We start from the raw sequence: 18,427 nt of genomic DNA, 5'->3' as shown, positions 1-18,427 counted from the left end.
CCAGGAAAGCTGAGGAGGGACTTTTTGCCACAGACGGCAATGATAGGACATGGAGGACTGGTTTTAAACTGGAACAAATTCTTCACCATGACGGTAGGAAGGCACTGGCCCAGGTTGCCCAGGGAAGCTGTGGCTGCCCCATCCCTGGAGGTGTTGAAGGGCAGGTTGGATGAGGCTTGTGCAGCCTGGTCTGGTGGGAGGTGTCCCTGCCCATGGCAGGGGGGTTGGCCCTTCCAACCTGAACCATTCTGTGATTGTACAAAAGAGACAGTCATGAAATCAAGCTTGGTAGCTTTGGAGCACTGGAACTGAAGTGCTTTGTATGTGCAATCAGTTCCACCAAAATTATGTGATTTAAGTACATAATTAAGCACATGCTGATTTAGTGTTTGCAAGACCAAGTCTTTGAAAGGCTGCTCCCAAAGGTCTTACTTTTAAGAAGAGGCTTAGCAGGGCTAGAGATTGTTCTGATCCATCTTACTAAGAACACAGCTACCAAAGTCGTTGAGAAATGCAGAGCATCTGCATTCCCTCCATTCAGTCCCAAGCTCTGGACTCCAAGTTGAACTAACAACGGTATCTGGATCATGTCCCCATACTGCAAAGATGTATAAAAATGTATATCTTTTCTTCATTGGTTTGGATAATTGGCTTAATTGTGTCTAATTGCATAATTATCAAAAATAAAGCAAACTGAATCTTGCACTCAGGCTGTGCAATTACACGGTGCCATGAGGACGATGCAAAATCTCAGGAACAAATTCTGCACCAAGATTTTTGGTTTTGAAAAGTTCAGTATTTCAAATACTCCCACAGACGAGAATGTGCACATTTGTTCAATTTTTTCTCCCCATGGCAGCTCAAGTAAGTAGATGACATTATCTGACTCATTACAAAAGAATTAATCTGTTGAAAGTTCAGTGACTCATTTGTATATGCCCAGTTTTCCAGGTGCCTTCTGTGATTTAGTAAAACAAGAAAATCACTGGAAAGAAAAAACTAGACCTTTTTTTGGGTACAAAACCTCAGGAAATTTGTGTCACTACTTGTTTTCCCTTTCACTTCACTTGATTTTCAGACTGATACTCCACCTTCGAATTCGTCATCCAAAAATGCCACCTGGAATTCATCTCCTTATTTTCTGAAGCCACATTCCCTCTATCCCTCTTCACATCAGCTCCTACTGTTCATTACCTCTCCTAAGCTGAACCAATTATGCAGTAGACATTTATGACTATTAAACCTTCCATTACATCTTTTCTTCTGATAAACATGCATCAGATCTTGTAGACACACTGACAAGTTACAGCCATTCACAACCTGACCTCCCACAAATGTCAAAAGTTATGGATAAGCCTTCAACTATCAATGTGACAATCTGATTTATTAATTGAGTCCAGACTGAGGTTCTAGGAAGAATACACCAAGTAGCAGAGAAAAATATGTTTTTTAAAAAAAATATTTGACCTAATTTAATGTAGTGAAATTCATTAGATAAGTTCTTATTAGGTGACAGGGAAGGTAATAATTAGCATTTCCATTTTGAAATGTAAAAGAAAAAAATCTCATGACAAGGGATACTCTGACTTTTTAATTAAAACATTAAAAAACCCCAGTTTACACACTTGACTCCAAGGAAACAAGCCAGGAATTTGCTAAACTGGCTCCCTACATGTTAAATTAAAAATAATCTCATCACATTTAGGAAACCAATAACTCAACTATGTAATCTAATTCTCACCTCTGCAAGGTTCCAGGCTACATGTTTCTCAGTGAAATACCAAGCCAGTGTAGCAATATAAAGCTGTCAAGTACAATAAAGAGAAAAAATGAAGCTGCTCTCAAATCATTAGCTGAAAATTATTTATGAAAGTTGTGGGTTGCTTTCCACTATGAAGACCAAATTACCAGGCAGTTTTCACCTCTGTCTTTATTCGTTATTGCTACAGAGACTTTCCAAACCCATTTTTTCTCCTTTTTTTTTTTTTCTTCCTCTTTTTACCAACACCATCACACACATATGTCCATTAACAATAGGATATGTCACCTTTTATTCTGAGACTGTGCAAATGTGCTAACAATGAATTAATCTGGCCTCATCTGACAGGCTCTTCCAACTGCCCAATCTGCCTTTGCAGCTGAGAGAGAGGGCAGGAAGACCTAAAAAAGCCACTTCTTTCCTTTTTACCACCTCATCTTTTAAATGTGCGATTCTGGGACAAAAAATCTTATATTCAAAGAAGCGAAAGGCAGAATAAAATAAATTTAAAAGGACCCAACACAGGGATTTGCCACAGAGTTCAGCCTGCTTGAAAAGCTTGATGGGCTGCAACTTCTGTGCAGAATCACTTTGCACTGTATGGGAAAGGAGCAGGGACCAGCAGTCAAACCAGAGGCTTGGGCTTGCAGTGCCCAAGCCAAATGATTTCAAAGGAGCTCCTGCAGACAGAACTCACTGCATCTTCCCAGCATGTCCTATTTCATGATTTTACCAACAAAAATAATAGTAAAAAAATTAAAAAGCACCTTTTATATTAGGAAGTAACATAGGGGTGCATTTGTGCCAGGGTGTTGTGATTTGGAGGATATGCCAAACACAAATACAGGTTGGGTGGAGAATGGACTGAAAACAGCCCTGAGGAGAAGGGCTTGGAGTTGATGGTGAATGAGCTGGCACTGTGCACTGGAGCCCAGAAACCAACTGTGTCCTGGGCTGCATCCCCAGGAGCGTGGCCAGCAGGGCCAGGGAGGGGATTCTCCCCTCTGCTCTGGGGAGACCCCACTTGGACAACTGTATCCAGCTCTGGAGCCCCCAATATAAGAAGGACATGGAGCTCCTGAAGAGAGTCCAGAGGAGGCCACGAAGATGCTGGGAGGGCTGGAGCAGCTCTGCTCTGGAGACAGGATGGGAGAGTTGGGGTGTTCAGCCTGGAGAAGAGAAGGCTCCAGGGAGACCCTAGAGCACCTTCCAGTGCCTGAAGGGGCTCCAGGAAAGCTGGGGAGGGGCTTTTGACCAGGGCAGGGAGTGAGAAGACGAGGGGGAATGGACTGAAACCGGAAGAGGGGAGATTTAGGTGAGACATTAGGAAGAAACTCCTTAGTGTGAGGGTGATGAGACCCTGGCCCAGGTTGCCCACAGAAGCTGTGGCTGCTCCATCCCTGGAAGGTGTTGAAGGGCAGGTTGGATGGGGCTTGGAGCAACCTGGGCTGGTGAGAGGTGTCCTTGCCCATGGCAGGGGGTTGCAACTAGATGATCTTTAAGGTCCTTTCCAGGACAAACCATTCAGATTCTGTGCTCACATACCCACACCCCAAACCCAGAAGGGAAACACAGGCAGATCTAGTTACAAAAAATCTGGTGCAAGTCACCTAAGGAAGGAAGAACTCTACCTTTATTCCTACCTGGGTAAAGAAGGGCTCATAAATCTCCACTCCTTTATCAGAGCCCTGCAGCAACACCTCTTGGCCGCGTCGCCAGCTGTACCGGACGGGCGGGTTGGAGTTGGCAACACACCTGAGAAACACTGTTCTCTCATAGTAAAACTGCTCTTTTGCTTCCCCGATGCTCTGGTGGACTGTTACTATCGGATCATCCAAATCTGGAAAGACAGGGGGGAGAAAAAACCCGAGATAAGGTCAGGCTTCAGTGGACCCTACGACAGTTTTCCGATGGGAAGTGTGTGCGTCACCTTGGATACAAACCAACAGCAAACCAGAGGTAACACAGCTCTAAGAGCCACAAACGTTCAGCTTAGGACTCTTGCAGCAGAATCCAGTTTTAGAGTTTGTTTTCATCTGTACAGCAGAAACAGATCTTCATTTCCAACTTGGGCTTTTGGACATAATATATAACAAGAGATATGATATCAAATACAACAACATCAATCCTATCTCTGTCGTCCCCACTAATGCTTCAGGTTCATCTGTGCTGGTTTTGTACTTGTTTCTTATGTATGATTTTAATATAAATGTGGCTTAGACAAAATAGTTTATAAAGCCTCAGAAATAAACAGACTGACTAATTTGCATCCTAACAGTAGGATGCACTAGAACATAAACCATGTGCAGGCATCTGTTTTCCTTTAAAGCAACAATTTAATACAGTCATTGAATGCATATTCCCCTCTTCCAGTTACATGCATTTAACTTTCAGTCGGTAAATTCATCCCAGACTTTAGAATATGATTCTCTTCATTAATATAAGGATATAATTGAATTACATTTGCCACATCAACTTGAAGAAAATTAGATCCCCCCAACGGAATTCACTCATCTTAAATATGGAAGAAATAACAATAGCCCTTGGAATGTGAGTACACCTGTTTAATTAACCTGTGCTTTATAGTACCAGGAACAAGTGGATTCCTGTTTGCAAGGTCTTACCACTGTTTACAATGAGCTTTCTCAGAAGGTATAATTACACCAAAGAAGGTAGGAAAAAAAATAAAAAATGAAACAAACCAAGAAAAGCAGTAGCTGCTTTTAGTAAGTACTAGTTAAAATCACCCAGCCTCCAAATGACACGGTAGGCAATTCTTTGGTGAGCTTCAGGGAGAGGTTAAAGTGCCCAGAGGACTGGCAGCCAATGGCAAGTTGCTGCTCTAAGCAGGTTGCTCCCTGTGTTTCCCTGTCTTTGGTTTGGCTCCAACAGTTGCACCCAACACATGCAGCTCAGCCTTGACTGAAATCCTCGCAGAACCTCAGCAGCAGCGCTTCTTGCTTAAAACGGGACATAAATCATGCTTTAAGTAGGGCTTAATTACTCAGGCACAAGTTTAACCCTGGTTTTGGAGTCTTGTGTAACTGTCAATTCACCACATTTATTTGAGGCCACGATGCAGTGTATGCAGCACGAGGTGCACCAGTCTTAGCACGACCAATTGTATCAAAGGGAGCGTGACGATGGTCCCCTTCCCGGTCCCTTTTCCAAGGTGTTGAAAACAAGGACAGTCACGTTGAGGGAAGCATCACAAGCACTTTGCTCCCACGTCCTTTCCCCAACTGCAGACCAAACACCACTGCAGCCACCACGGTCTAGGTGTCTCTGTGAGATGGATCCTCAGCACAGGAGTCCTTCAAAAATGTGGGATTTTGAGAGCTGTTAAAAACTGGAGGTGTGGTAGAGGCAAGAGGGATTATCAAAGGAAGCTCATGGTTACCAAGCAGAACAGATTAGCATGTTTCAAACATCCACATTGAAAAGCAGTTCACACTTAAAAATTACTCTTTAGATGCTCACATTTTGATTTGCATAACAAGAATAAAGCTTGAGAGTCTCTTGATTAACTAGAAACAAAACCTGTTCCAAAATTTGGAATAATTCAAGCAATAATATCTTGTAATAGTGCATGGATTTTAAGTAAATGTTACCTTCATTTTACTCTACAAAACATTCAATTTAATACCACAGAAACAAATTATGAAATTGTTGCTCCAAATTAGGATGGCATTTTCTAATGAGAATTCATTTTTGCTTTAAAGGTTATTTTAAACCACAGCAGCGTCTGAAGAGGGCTGAGACTGCTGCAATGTTCTGTCTCCTCCTCATGCAATAGAAAATACAAAGAAGGAAATTACCTTGCTTCAATTTCTAGGCCAGAACACCTGTTCCCTGCATTTTGATGAACAACAAAACACGTTTTCCAGTGTTTGCTTATTAAAGCCCCTCCTCAGACCACAAACAAGGATGACTGGCAGCCAAGAACCTCCAGCGCCGGGGCTGAGGACCAGTCCTCAAACCTGTCACCCTTAATGAAGGTGCGTCCCCTTTGGTGAAATACACCTGGATTCCAGTCCTGATTCAGCTCCACTTCGATGAAGTTACTCAAGACTAGATGCACTAAATCATTTAAAGCCTAAAAACAGGACTTAAGGCAGCTGTGAAGCCTGCCAGAGGAAGGTGGCAAGCAAGACTCCGACAGAAGGCAAGCTGAGGCTGACTGGCCAGGAGACAACTTTGCAGAAGAGGCCCTGGAGGTCCTCGTGGCTGACCAGGAGGTGGCTGAACACATTCCAGGCTGCAACAGCAGGAGTGCAGCCAGCAGGAACAGAGAAACTGGCCTTCCCTTCTAACCAGCAGCTGTGAGGCAACATCCTGAGCACCCTGTTCAGGTCAAGACATGGACAGACTGGAGCAAGCGCAGAGGTGGCCACCAAGATGATTAGAGGGCTGGAGAAGGTTCCATACAAGTAGAGGCTGGGAGAACTGCATTTGGCTAGCCTGGAGAAGAAGAGGTCTAATTTCTGGCTTCAACTGACTACCAGGAAGGTACAGAGAAGATGAAGTCAAGCTCTTCTCAGAGATACAGAGCAAGAAGACCACGAGCCAACAGCTCTAAGCTACACCAAGAGAAATTCCTCCTGGTTATAAGTGAACACATGCAATCATACAAGTGCCCATGTGTGGTACTGTTCTCAGAGACATTCAAGACCTTGACTGGACACAGCCCTGAGCAACCTAACCTAACTGTGAAGCTGGCCCTGGTTTGAGCAGTACGTAGGACAAGAGGTCCTTTCCAACTTCAATTATTCCATGATACAGAGATTTAAGCTGCAAGAGAGTAGATTTAGATTTGATATTAGAAAGAAATACTTCATCTAATATCCAGTAAGACCCTGGCCCAGGTTGCCCAGAGAAGCTGTGGCTGCCCCATCCCTGGCAGTGTTGAAGGGCAGGTTGGATGGGGCTTGGAGCAACCTGGGCTGGTGGGAGGTGTCCCTGCCCATGGCAGGAGGATTGGGACTGGATGATCTTTAAGGTCTTTTCCAACCAAACCAAGTCTGTGACTCCATGTTCTCATGAGCTCTGATACCACCACATCTTGCTCTACCTAGTCTCTTGCAATGGATCCATATTGGATGTGTGTTCACCCCCTCTACAAAACAGAGAAACAGGCAACCTCTGACCACATGGCACTATCCTGTGACAGGGGGTGTATTTTGGTCAGAGTATAAGGAACCCTGAGAGACATCTATGTTGGTAATGCCCTGCAGCAAGACCTCTGCCAAAGCATTTCCTAACAGTGAATTAACAGCAGATTTGCACTGCAGAACTTGCCTGATTTTTCCATCAGCAGTGCTGGAAAGATCTGGACAGCTGCATGGAAGCAAAAGAAGCAGCACTAATAGGAGACAAAATCACACTTCCAATTGTTGTGAGAATTCACTGAGCACTCAACTGCCAGCCCTGCTGCTGGGCAGGGGGGGACAAATGTTCCACTGGGTGTTTATATAAGGCTGCTTTGCTCAGGTAGTGTGAGAGCTGCAACCACAACACCAAATAGGTGCTTTTGAAAAGTCATATTGCCCAGGTCTTCTGCAGTTATTACAAGGGAGGCAGGAAACTGCCTAAGTCATTGCCTGGACAGCTGCTTTAAAGTCACCTGATCTCAGTGGTATTAATGTCACCAGCTTGTCCAAGCTCTCCAGAGCACTGGTTTCAATGTCTAATTGAATTGTGACTAATTGATATTCAAATTTCCAAATAGGCTTTTAAAAATAAACAACCCGATTTAAAGCTCTGTGCATATGTGTGAGGATCTGTGGGAGTTTGTGCCCTAGAAGCACTGGCAGAGCCAGGGACTCATCAGTCTGGGAGGGAAGCCATGGACTTCAGGTATTGCACAGCAGTGACTTGGGAAGAGGAAAGAGAGGAAATCTCTCAAGAGTCAGGGAAATCTGACTGCAACAGAGAGAGATTTAGCATTGGAAAGCACTGAATTTTTCAAGTGGTTTACAAGAGGAAAAAAAAAAACCACAAAAACTTCCATTTGGGGTTGATGAAATTACAAAGAGTTAACTGACTAATCATTCTTGAAATTAAACTGAAGCCATGGGTGTTGCTATGCAGTTAAAACCTATTAATCAAAATGAAAATAATTACAGAAGTATGTTTTCCACAGAGGTTTATGCCACCATTAGGTTCAATTTTTCAGTCTTTAATCTTTGAATTGAACCAAACAGTTTCCAAAACCCAGATGGCACAGGCATGCTAAACACTGTATTGGAAGAATTCCCGTCACACATCCCTAAGCTCTCAAACAAACAGAAAAGTCACTAGGAGATGTTAAAAATGGGTCTAAATCTAAATGTACTTGAGTTGCATCATGATGGTCAGAGATGTAGTTGAGGAAGGTGCACACAAGCGTGGGGGATGCTGCTAACATCCTCTCTATGCTGAACTGCAAAGCACTGGAGGCATCACACCATCTGTGTGTAGGAACCACAGACCCATGAGCCAGCCATGTGCCCTCACAGCCAAGAGGCCAGTGCCATCTTAGGGGGCATCAAGAGTGAGGCCAGCAGGTCAGGGAGGTTCTCCTGCCCCTCTACTCTGCCCTGGGGAGGCCTCACCTGGAGCCCTGTCTGCAGGTCTGGGCTCCCCAGTTCAGGAAGGACAAGGAGCTACTGGAGAGTCCAGCACAGGGCACTGAGATGAGGAAGGGGCTGGAGCATCTGCCTGTGAGGAAAGGCTGGGAGAGCTGGGGCTGCTCAGCTGGAGAAAAGGAGGCTGAGGGGGGATCTGATCAGTGCTCATCAATATCTGCAGGGGTGTCAGGAGGATGGGCCAGACTCTGCTCAGGGGTGTCCAGTGACAGGACAAGGGGCAATGGGCACAAACTGGAGCACAGGAGGTTGAACCTGAATGTGAGAAAATCCTTCTTGACTCTGAGGGTGACAGAGCCCTGGGATAGGCTGCCCAGGGAGGTGGTGGAGTCTCCATCCCTGGAGATATTCCAACCCCACCTGGATGTGTTCCTGTGGGATCTGCTCCAGGGGATCCTGCTCTAGCAGGGGGCTGGACTGGGTGATCTCCAGAGGTCCCTTCCAACCCTGACCATTCTGTGATTCTGCGACCTCCTGCAACTTGCACCTGAGCTCCTGGGGAGCTTCACACATCCACACAGGAGAGGAGGAGCACAGCCCGTCTTTGCCCAACCATCTCTTCAGCTGCTGGGACTAAGCAGCTTGCTGATTCTTTTTGTTAATTAGCTGTCTTTGTCTTCAGATGTTCAAAGCAAGCGATGCTTGGAAGTCAGGATAATAATAAAACAGGCATCTGGTAAATGGATTGAAACTGCTTCATCAAGACGCCCAGAGAGGCGGCAGCAGTGACGCACATATCTCGCCTGCCTAACCCCTGAGTTATTCTGAAATGTAACAGGATTATGTTTTTCATGCTGTTTTCCTTGCCATAGCCTCCTTGACCTAGCACAAGCTATCAAGAACTACGCAGGTTTGAAGTGCTCTGTGGTGCTGTATCATATTAAGCAGTTACACGTGGTTCAAAAAAGGCAGAAAACTGCAATACTTCTCTTTTGCTTCCCTATGGAAAGGATAATGAGCTGGCTGGAGTGCCAGCCATTAGCACGCACGGTGTGGAGACACAAGAGCTCCAAACAAGCTGGAAACAGGGGAGTCAAGTTACCTGGAGCTCCATATAAATACTTTTCCCTCTACAGCCCTTTAAAAGAGGTTTATTGTGCATCTGCAGTGTCGTGTTGCCTGTGCAGTACAGACACAACAACAGGAAGCAAGCACCATCTGCAAGGCCACAGCCTATGAGCAAGGAAGCCTTTCTGGCTTGCTCCCACAAGACTAGGACCATGACCCTGGGAGACCCCTGATGAGCTTACATTGATTGCCAATACCATTCTGGGAAGATCAAACACATGCCAGAAGGCTGCTACCATGCTCAAACACAAAAGGACACACAGAATGACCTTAGCAGTCAATGACGCTCCACGCAGCTCAGGACCATACCTGCCTCCCATGCTCTGCTGGGGGTTGGAGCCTATCCATGAAGAATCCAAGAGGAGAAACCTAACGAGAACTTGGTGATGTGGTTTTATGGAGTAAACGTTTGCTTTACTCTTTTGATGAGGTTATAAATACACCTGATTGAAACCCATATAAACTGCACCCAGCGGGCAGACTGTTCATACCAGAATGTCCTAACGACTGGGGGAGGATGGCACAAGGAACACAGCCCTGCAAGAGGGCAGTAACAGCTTTGTTTATCCAAGAACACCAGACTTCACCAATTTTCACTATTTATGAGACTCAGCTAGCACTGGAGTCCCTGGACAGCAGCTACACTGGTGCTGAGGACTTTGCATCTACAGCACGAGGAGCAGAAAACACCTACTCCAATGCTGAATTTCTACATTAAGATAGATCAGTGGCTTTTCCAAATACCAAAGAGTTGGCCTCTCACACAGCACGAGATACAGCTGTGAACCCATAATAGAGGTTAACAGCTCCAGACTGTACCCTGGCACGGTCTGAGAGAGACACCAGCACAGAGCTCTCAGCAGAGCCCTGAAATAGATGGGACTGCTGGGATCACCGCGTGCGGGAAGAGTAAGGATATCATTATCTTTCATACATGGAATTGGTGACCTGAGTACAGGATCTTAGCCTGGTGTCAGCCATTGTTAAGGAACATTAAGAAATTAAAGGGCAAAGAAAAGAGCAACAGAAAAGTACTTAGGCACCCGAGAAAGTACTTATGACTTCAGCTTCCAATAGAAGATGTAAAGAGCGAGACGTGTTTAATGCCTCAGAAAAGACTGAATGGCAACTTTATAATAGGAGGTAAGCACCTCATGGTGGGAACACAGAAGGTAACCAGAGAGCTCTTCTGGCTACAGGTAATATATACAACAAGCAACAATAGCTGGGAACTGAAGGAAGCCACATTCAACATGGGAAAGAATCAGACTTATTCTTTTGAAGATAAAGCAGCTGAAGAGAGGAACAGACTGCCTGGGCATGCAGAGGATTCCTCACCTGTTGAAAGCAAGACCAGATGCTTTTCAGTGAAACACAAATTAATACATACAAAGAACTGCTGTAAAAAGCCCCAACCAGACAGAGCTGTAAGATAAAGGAGGTCAAACTCGACTGATGTCATGGTCAATTCTAGTATTAAATTATATGAAAAAACGTAATTAAAGAGTGAGTTGATTAAAGTAGTCCAGATCATTATCATTAAATCAAGTACACTTGAATCAAGAAATTGAGTGATTTCAACTATTTTTTCGTTCCACTTGCATTAGACCACAGTGGAGTATCAGCACACTTTGGTGTCCCTCCCCAGTGGACATGGCTGTGAAAACTGCCAATGAACCTTGACTACCCACATAGGAAGAGTGTGGGAAATGAGTTAAAGCCACTCTCACACTGCAGGGACTGAAAGGACAGCTAGATAACAGGACAGCAGTCACAAAAGCACTCATAACGTATGACTCTGACACAGGGTTTTCATTTCCCAGTGATTTATCTTCCTTTTTATGAACTGAGATTCAGAGAGCAGCATACAGGAGCTGGACAACCTTCAAGAAACACAAATCCTTATCCCAGTACATACAAGTGCTTGAGGAGAAATTCTGCAGTAACTGCCTTGTTCTTAGCCTTGTTTTTGAAGCAGGTCACCTTGTTTTTTAATTTCTTCTGCACCCATAGAGAAACAGAAGATTGTAACAGAAAAAAGGATTTACCAACCCAGCCAGGAGAAACAGGCACTAATACTAAAGGCCACCTGACATGCATGACACATTACTAGGAATAATTGTTACAAATAGGACTTTTTAACATGATAATTAAGTAATTATTGGTTGCATAACCACAAACCTAATTAATGCTTGGTCCTCCATCTTTTAAAGGAAAGAAACTCACTTTTGTTGAAGGAGTGAACATGAAACTGGGTTAAGAAGGTCTAGTTTTAGATCACATCTATCTCCAGTTAATGGTTTCAGTAAAATTTTCAGAAACTACTCACAAATTTAAATCCCTGTTAAAAACTACATTCTGAACAAATCAAGGGCAAATAGTGCTGCCTCCTGATAGCACTCCACTGCTCTCCTGTTGCCTTCTTCTGGACTTCATATGTTCTAAAATCAGCAGAAAAACATTTTGCCTCAGAAAAAAAAAAAAAAAAAAGAGTCATATATATACATACACACATATCTATATTCATCTATCTCTACACATATAACAGAATGTCTTGGGTTGGAAGTGACGTCTAAAGGTCATCTAGTCCAACCTACTAGCATAAGCAGGGACAGACATCTCACACTAGACCAGGTTGCTCAGAGCCCCATCAAGCCTGACCTTGAATGTCTCCGGGGATGGGGCACCCACCATCTCTCTAGACAACCTGTTCCAGGGATCCACCATCCTCATATTAAAGAACTTGTTCCTAATGTCCAACCTAAATCTATCCTTCTCTATGTTGAAACCCTTACCCCTTGTCCTATCATTCCATGCCCTAGTGAGCAGCTCTTCCCCAGCCTTCTGAGAGGCTCTTTTCAGGTACTAGAAGGATATTAGTATCTAAAAAAAGTTGCCTTCCTCCCACCCCATGTATGTTCTGCTCTGCCAAGATTCACATTTATTTTCCAGCCCTAAACTCTTTACCATTAAATATGTCAGTACAGAAATCTCAGCAGTGCTCTGCATACTTTCTCACAATCTCTACTCTTAAAGAAGACCATATTTTTTCTTACTTTCACTTGAACAGAATACAAAATAGACATTTCAGGAGAAGAGAAATAAAAAGAAAGCCAAGACTAGAGGAAATAAATAATGTTGAGTGGATGATGAAAAAAGAAGGGCATGTAAGAATCTCCTTGGAGGCAAATGAAGATGACAAATCAAACAAAACTATAGCAAAGAGGAAGGAGAAAATGAACCTGCCTGGAATATTTAGTGCCCCCACCTGACTCCAAACAAGTGAACCCTTTCTTCTGACCTGAAAGAAATTCCCCAGCAGGACCATTTTAGGACCTTAGACTAAAATCCAATCCAGGAACCCTTAGGAGGTCACCTACTCCACAACTTACTTCTCTCCATACTGATGAAGCCCATTGATTTTGCATCACCAGCAAAAAAACCAATACAAAACCATTATGATAGTATATAAATACATCAAATCCCAAAGAGCAGCTAAGATTGTCTTCCTCAGACAACTGCAATTGGCTGCCCATCTGCCTAACCTCCCTTCCCCAAAACCTTCTGAGCTTTTCAACATCTTTTAGCAAAATATCAAATGGGATCGAGATCCCAAAGATCATTAACCTCCAGCACATTCTATAGAACTGGTGCATGCATGGCTGCAGGCCCACATCTCCTCCCTGTGCTCCTCCGTGGGCTGCAGGGGGACAGGTTCCCCTCACCAGGGGCTGCAAGAGAACCTCTGCTCTGGCACCTCCTTCCTCCCTGCCCTCGGTGTCTCTGCTCAGGTGCTTCTCTCACCTCTCCCTTTCCTGCAGTTTTACCTTTTTAGCCATTTCTTTTTTCCCCCCTTCTTAAATAAGTTAATTGCCCTGCCCTGGGGGAGCTCCCAGCAGCTCCTCACAGCAGCCACAGCCCCTGGCACCATTGCCCCCCCGACCCAGACCCGACACAAACAGGGAAGAGCAAGTCAGGGAGCTGGAGGGTTGGGGAGGAAGGAGACAAATCCGTAAGAATCTATTAATTCTGCCACACTAATTATACAAAATAATGCACAGTTATGCAGGTGGAGGAGCTTGAGCTGCCTGGCTAGATGCCTTCTGCAGAGCTCCTGGCAGCCCTGCTTGCGCTGACTCCCAGGGCTGAGCCTTCCCATGCGCCTTTTGCTCCTCAGATAAGGGGTATGAAGTCAAGGAGAGCATTTCTGGCTACCATGAGGCAAGCCACGCTAAATCCCTTCAGAACAGAACCTCGCCTTCCCAAGAAGCTGCCTGCAGAACAAACCATATGCCAGGGAAGTTTTCAGACACACACAGTTGGCAGAAGGGAAGTACTTCCAGTTGGCAACAGCAAATTTGAAAGACATCGAAAGCCATAAACTCAGTGCTTTACATAATCTAGGCCTACTTCTGTTACAGCTCAAATCAGATTCCTACAAACAGACTGAATTTTCAAGCCATTAATATGGTCTATCTTTCCACTCCAGGGATATTTACAGCATCAATTATCTTCAACCTCATCTGACACGTTCTCATCTCAGACTGATCTAACTACAGCTATTATCATGTGTTAGAGACAGTTTTAATTTAGAAAAGGAATAACATAAAAGGCAGACAAATAACCTTATAGCACTCGTACTAGATTTTTTTCAAGGAGCAAAATACAATCTGCATACACAGCCAGGTAGTACTATGGAATTAATACACTGTAATTAATTGTAAGCTTTTTTTCTTCGGTTAAAAATAATGGTGTCTGGAGTATTATGCTGAACAAATTGTGCAAGGTACTTCCTCAGCAGCTGCTCAGGGCTAATTAAACATCATTGAAATGAGCTCAACATGAAAATACAAATCTTCCTTGGCTGATCCTAATAGAAATTTTGCATTTCCATTCCTGCATGCATGCATATTCAATCCTCCCATCTTAATTTTCATGAGCAAGGTTGTCAGTGTGTATTACTCAGTTATTTTAGTGTGTTTACTCTAAAAGGTCTATGTTTTTGGACACCCAGGAATAGCAAGGCAGGCAGGTGTGCTGTGGCTGCTCTTGCTCCTGCTGACCAGCACCATTCCCATGGTTCATTGTTTTTTGTCTGTCTCCTTCTATCTATTATCTCCTTTTTTTAGGCAAATTGTGCCTGTCAGCATTCTGTGTTAATACACCCCTAGTATCACATTTGTAATGCCAGAAATGTATTATCCTCATGACCATATTCACCCATAATTGACATAATCACATGTACATATTTTAACCTAGTGGCAAAATAAACCTACTTCTGAATCTTTTAAAATCTGCCCCTTTCAGAGCATCTCCAATCAGTAAAACCTGTAACAGAACAAGACAGAAAAGCAGAACTCCAAAAGCCCCAAAGTCCATGAAACAGCCCCAAACCAAAGTGGCGAGTGCAAGCAATGCACAGGCAGCAACCCTAGATCATGCTCACCAGCTGCAGCTGGGCTGCTGCATTTTCTGCCTCCTGTAATGTACTGTCAACAGAGTTTAGCTGGGTTCCATTTCCCAAGAGGAAAGACAGACTAAGAGGGCTGGAATCAGGTAGGCCCAGCTCTCCATGGTGCTGATGCTCACACAGATGACAAGGAGTCTGATAAGACAAACACAAGCAGAGTGTTCCACATCTCCACCAGCCATTGCAAGGAGCCCTGCAGAAGGTTACATGGATGCTGGGGCAGAAATTGAAGTGAATGAATCCTAACGATGCCACATGTTTTTAAATCAGCAACCAAGTTAATATTACATTTACCAGCCTGCTTTGAATCCTATGCTGAGATCAATGCCTGGGGCTCCTGGGGAACTTGGTCGGCATGGTGCCCGGCTCTTTCCATCTCCTATGAGTTACAAGATTCCCTTCTCCTCAGAAATCTTGAGGGGTTTGACCTTGGCATTCTCACCCTGCATCAGCTGCCAAATCAAACAGGCTTCTTGAGTTATCGCCACACAAAGTTGTTGGGTTTTTTTTCTACACAACTCCCTGCATCAGTTGGATCCTCCTGATAGTACAAGCTGGGGACAGAACCACTGCCACAGGCCTACTGACCTCACTACATCTGCCATATCTTTTCTATAACACTATAAGAAGATTGGTTTTGACCAGGAGAGGATCATAACATGTTTCTTTGTCTCTGAGTGGGGGCTTCAACAGCCTAAAAAACCACCACAGCACTTGGGTCTCTGTCAAGTCCCCAAACCAGCTCATGCTCCTGATGGAAGCCCTGCATCTGGCCCAGCTTCACACTGTCCCACCACACTCTGAGCTGCTTTGCTGGCTGCTCTGGGAGCTTCCAAAACCCTGGAAACATTCCAGGTCAGGTTGGACAGGGCTCTGAGCAACCTGGTCGAGTTGAAGATGTCCCTGCTCACTTCAGGGGGGTTGAACTAGGTGGCCTTTAAAGGTGTTTTCAAACCCAAACTGTGATTATATGATATAAAAAAAACTTTGCCCAACCATTTTTTGGTGAGGCTTGTTTGAATTTCCATAAGCAATAGGCACAAATCCTACACTGACAAACACACACACAGGAACAGTGCACAATAAGCTTTTGTCCCCTGATCTCCAGGAAATAACAAGTGTCAGAAACACACTGGGAAACAATCAAGACTGATAAAAAACAGCAATATGAGAGTTTGGGAGCCCTTTTGTTGAGCCAGAGGCTTGACCTTGCATTTGCTTTATTCTCAGCTTGCTTTTATTGAAATTGCTGTAGTTTTAATAACATTTTCGAATAGTTTCAAATGTCTGCTCCTAGTGCTGGTTTGTGCCATCTGTGTCTTCGTGATAGTCATCCCTTTGTAAGAAACAAGCACACACAAAAGAACCCCCTGATAATCCCAGATAATGAGCACCCCTGTGTTTTGGTGTTATTCCAGGAGAGCAAAGCACAGATCCAAAAAAGTACAGAGTATTTATTGTCAACATCAATGGTCAAGTCAAATCAGGAACTTCTTGTAAGTGGAGTGATTGCAAATGAAAGTGTGGTAGAGCAAGGCTTGGATTACAGACAAGTGATTTGGTGTAAGTAATCACCAGACAAACTACACTTGACAGATGGAAGTCACAGCACTTAGTGTTGTCCTGGAAAGCACCAAGATTCTACAGCAGTCGTACAGGGTGGGAAGGATCTCCTCTTTTCAGGAAACATGGATATAAGTGCCCCAAGGGGATGCTGTAACAGCAGTCTTGCAGCTATTACATGATTGTTAAAGCTAATGAAGAAAAATCACTGCTCCACCCCAGGCAATGGCAGTGTTATCAAAAGGTAGAGAGAAGGCTGAGGGAGAGTAGATCTTACAGAGTTTACAGGACATGCTAAGATTCATCTGAAGAATAAAAAAGTATTCTATAAACCAGGGTAAATCTTTCTTTAAAAAAACCCCACAACACCAAAATTGAGATATTTACTACACTACTCAATGCTTTAGTTACGATTTGCAAGGAAAAAAATAAAGAATCCTCCCCTCACAGTCAGATTCATTTGCATGGACACACTAGAACATAAATCTAAAGTTGCCAAGGAAAAGGGAAACAAGCAGGAAGGTTCTTGCTGTGCAATCAATATGAATCCATGAGCAGCTGAAGCTCAATGAAGCCCAGTGCTATCACTTCCCTATGAATTTTGGGGAAGGATTTTTGGGGATGCCCTACCAAACAAATACTGGCCAAAGAGAAATTCTCTTTTGGGCTCTTCGTTTGCTCTCTACAAACCTTCTGGCATCTTCTCCTGATCTTTCTAGAACTTCAAAGGCAGAATAAATTAGCTGGCTCCTTGTTATGAAACTGCCACAAAACACTTAATGGCCCACAGGAATGGACACACAGAGAGCAAATTAGACAAGAGGATGAGGAATTACAGAAAACACATAGTCCAAACAATAAACATCCAGGCCTTTACTCAGATTCCAGGTGCTCCCCTGGCAGCAGGCTGGCCAATCTCAGGCTTAACCATTCTGCCTCTGTTTGTAACAACTGCCCACATTTGCTAAATAGCTTCCCAAGAATGATCATCTTTTACAAGTTCATTTACAGCTCCTCAGGACAAAGAGAGAATTAAAATTTATAGCAATCCCAAACTCAGGCATTATCAGCACTATCTACACTGCTGTGTTAACACCTAGTTACCAAATCAATACTAATTAGCCAAAGATCTTTCTGAAATTAAACTGAGCTTTTCTTTGCAAGAGTGTTGCAACCAAACTGAATGACACTGATGCTGACAAACGACTCCACTGAAGCTGAAGAAAAGCAAGATTTTTATTCATGCTCTCCTTATAGATGTTACTATTACCAACACCACCCCTGGGTATCAGTTTACACAGACAGAACTAAGGACTTATTTCCCTTATGAGTCTTTTGCCTCTAAGTGCTCTGGCAGTGTCTTAACTAGATTGGCCACAGGAAAGGGCTCACTGTATTCCTGACAACTGCCCCAAGACTCCAGAGGCTGCCCACTTTGCTCTCATTTCAGTTTAGCATCCCCTACCCTCACAGCACCCCAAATCACTCTGACAGTTACAACTGCACCTCTGGAAATGGAATTGCTAACAAAACAGCCACGGCAGCCCCTCCACCACCCAGGACAGCAGCTGGGAACCTCCAAAGAACTACCTGGGTATCTTTGCACTAAGTCCTGCACAAAGATTTTGCAAAGGAGTCCTACAGCAAAGCTTTTGACTCACGCTCCTCCCATTGGCTCCAGAGTGTCTCCCACCATTGCTTCCCCATGGGAAGAGGGTGACATTGCTGGAGGTTCCCCAGTGGGCTCCTCCTTTGGCAACGATGGCTCAAGCAGCAGGGCTGAACTGTGCAGAGGCCAGGAGCTGTGTGGCTCCAGAGAGCCAGGCTGTGCCAGACTCTTTAACGCAACCAAAGCATCCAGTTGATGAGCAGGACATGCACAACTTGATTCCTGCCTCTGAAGGTGCAACCCAACCATTACCATGAGCTCCAGTTAGCAGT

General features: G+C 44.2%; 1 protein-coding gene across 3 annotated transcripts in view; it reads right to left on the bottom strand.

Moving 5' to 3' along the window:
• The window catches only part of MDGA2 (MAM domain containing glycosylphosphatidylinositol anchor 2), a 340,493-nt gene that overhangs the window by 164,727 nt on the left and 157,339 nt on the right, over nt 1-18,427 (bottom strand). For all 3 annotated transcript variants that reach the window (XM_051621624.1, XM_051621626.1, XM_051621627.1), the window contains one exon: nt 3,403-3,599. In XM_051621624.1, the coding sequence (XP_051477584.1) occupies nt 3,403-3,599 (197 nt within the window). The remainder of the gene's footprint in view (nt 1-3,402; nt 3,600-18,427) is intronic.

Source organism: Apus apus, chromosome 5, assembly GCF_020740795.1.
Source record: "Apus apus isolate bApuApu2 chromosome 5, bApuApu2.pri.cur, whole genome shotgun sequence".
Taxonomy (NCBI): Eukaryota; Metazoa; Chordata; class Aves; order Apodiformes; family Apodidae; genus Apus; species Apus apus.
Note: the sequence above shows the minus strand (reverse complement) of the source record. Positions and strands in the feature narration are given on the sequence as shown.